General features: G+C 40.8%; 1 protein-coding gene across 1 annotated transcript in view; it reads left to right on the top strand.

Moving 5' to 3' along the window:
- LOC115175366 (copine-4) overlaps positions 1-2,500 on the top strand; it is a 26,643-nt gene that overhangs the window by 5,971 nt on the left and 18,172 nt on the right. Inside the window, exon 7 of the mRNA XM_029734589.1 lies at positions 2,358-2,441. Within this exon, the coding sequence (XP_029590449.1) occupies positions 2,358-2,441 (84 nt within the window). The remainder of the gene's footprint in view (positions 1-2,357; positions 2,442-2,500) is intronic.

Here is a 2,500-nt window from a genome sequence, read left to right as displayed (position 1 = left end):
CAACAAAAAAATCCAGAAAAACACATGTCAAAAATGTTAATGAGGGAAATAAGTATTTAACCCCTCTGCAAAACATGACTTAGTACTTGGTGGCAAAACCCTTGTTGGCAATCACAGAGGTCAGACGTTTCTGGATTGGCCACCAGGTTTCCCACTCCTCTTTGCAGATCTTCTCCAAGTCATTAAGGTTTTGAGGCTGACGTTTGGCAACTCGAACCTTCAGCTCCCTCCACAGATTTTCTATGGGATTAAGGTCTGGAGACTGACTAGGCCACTCAAGGACCATAATGTGCTTCTTCTTGAGCCACTCCTTTGTTGCCTTGGCCATGTGTTTTGGGTCATTGTCATGCTGGAATACCCATCCACGACCCATTTTCAATGCCCTGGCTGAGGGAAGGAGGTTCTCACCCAAGATTTGACGGTACATGGCCCCGTCCATCGTCCCTTTGATGCGGTGAAGTTGTCCTGTCCCCTTAGCAGAAAAACACCCCCCAATGCATAATGTTTCCACCTCCATGTTTGACGGTGGGGATGGTGTTCTTGGGGTCATAGGCAGCGTTCCTCCTCCTCCAAACACGGCGAGTTGAGTTGATGCCAAAGAGCTCCATTTTGGTCTCATCTGACCACAACACTTTCACCCAGTTGTCCTCTGAATCATTCAGATGTTCATTGGCAAACTTCAGACGGGCATGTATTTGTGCTTTCTTGAGCAGGGGGACCTTGCGGGCGCTGCAGGATTTCAGTCCTTCACGGCGTAGTGTGTTACTAATTGTTTTGTTGGTGACTATTGTCCCAGCTGCCTTGAGATCATTGACAAGATCCTCCCGTGTAGATCTGGGCTGATTCCTCACCATTCTCATGATCATTGCAACTCCACGAGGTGAGATCTTGCATGGAGCCCCAGGCCGAGGGAGATTGACAGTTCTTTTGTGTTTCTTCCATTTGCGAATAATCGCACCAACTGTTGTCACCTTCTCACCAAGCTGCTTGGCGATGGTCTTGTAGCCCATTCCAGCCTTGTGTAGGTCTACAATCTAGTCCCTGACATCCTTGGAGAGCTCTTTGGTCTTGGCCATGGTGGAGAGTTTGGAATCTGATTGATTGATTGCTTCTGTGGACAGGTGTCTTTTTTACAGGTAACAAACTGAGATTAGAAGCACTCCCTTTAAGAGTGTGCTCCTAATCTCAGCTCGTTACCTGTATAAAAGACACCTGGGAGCCAGAAATCAATCTGATTGAGAGGGGGTCAAATACTTATTTCCCTCATTAAAATGCAAATCAATTTATAACATTTTGACATGGGTTTTTCTGAATTTTTGTTGTTGTTATTCTGTTTCTTACTGTTCAAATAAACCTACCATTAAAATTATGGACTGATAATTTCTTTGTCAGTGGGCAAACGTACACAATCAGCAGGGGATCAAATACTTTTTTCCCTCACTGTATCTGGTTTTAAATGTACTTATACAGCGATGGGAAAGTACTAAACTGTCACACTTAAGTTAAAGTAAAAAGTAAATGCTATACATCAAACTCTGTATATAATGCTACAGTATGTAACTTTTTGGGCAACCTGACCAAATTCACATAGAAATGTGTGCTATAGATCTGTCATTCTCATTAAAAGGAAGTCTAAGAAGCGGAAAATATGTTCTATGTAAGCCATTTCTATGCTTCTCTTTCTTATGTTTGGTTTTTGCATCTTTTACATTGGTTTTGTACACCAGCTTCAAACAGCTGAAAATACAATCTTTTTGCTTATGGAAAATGTTTTTTTCACAGAGGTTTAGATGGTACAATGATTCTCTACAAAATGACTGCTTGTTTTGTCATATAAACTGAAATTAGGCAAACTATTAGAATTTGAGCATCCAGGAAATGGCAGAGCGATTTCTGCATATTCCATCTTTAAGCAAACCAGATGGCACAATTTTATTGTTTTTAATTTATTTATGGGCAGCCAAGGCCACACTCCAACACTCAGACATCATTTACAAACAGTATTTGTGCTTAGTGAGTCTGCCAGATCAGAGGCAATAAGGATGACAACCCATTATATTGATAGATGCGTGAATTGGACCATATTGCCGTCGTGCCTGAGCATTTGAAATGTAACGAGTACTTTTGTGTGTTAGGGGAAATGTATGGGAGTAAAAAGTACATATTTTCTTCAGGAATGTAGTGGAAAAGTTGTGAAAAATATAAATAATAAAGTTAAGTACAGATACCCCCCAAAAAACGATTTAAGAAAAAAGTGCTTCAAAGTATGTTTTACTCAGTTACTTTACGCCACTGCTTAGCGGAATAAACAATTGATCGAGCTGATTATCACACCTGATGTTTGTGTTTTTCTGTAGGATTTCTTCAGTAAATCAGATCCATTTTTGGAAATCTTCAGAATAAATGATGATGGCAGTGGATCACTTGTTCACAGAACTGAGGTAAAATGCACACGGACACACATTTTATATTTACAGTTTAGTCATTTAGCAGACTGAGC

Source organism: Salmo trutta, chromosome 36, assembly GCF_901001165.1.
Source record: "Salmo trutta chromosome 36, fSalTru1.1, whole genome shotgun sequence".
Lineage (NCBI taxonomy): Eukaryota > Metazoa > Chordata > Actinopteri > Salmoniformes > Salmonidae > Salmo > Salmo trutta.
Note: the sequence above shows the minus strand (reverse complement) of the source record. Positions and strands in the feature narration are given on the sequence as shown.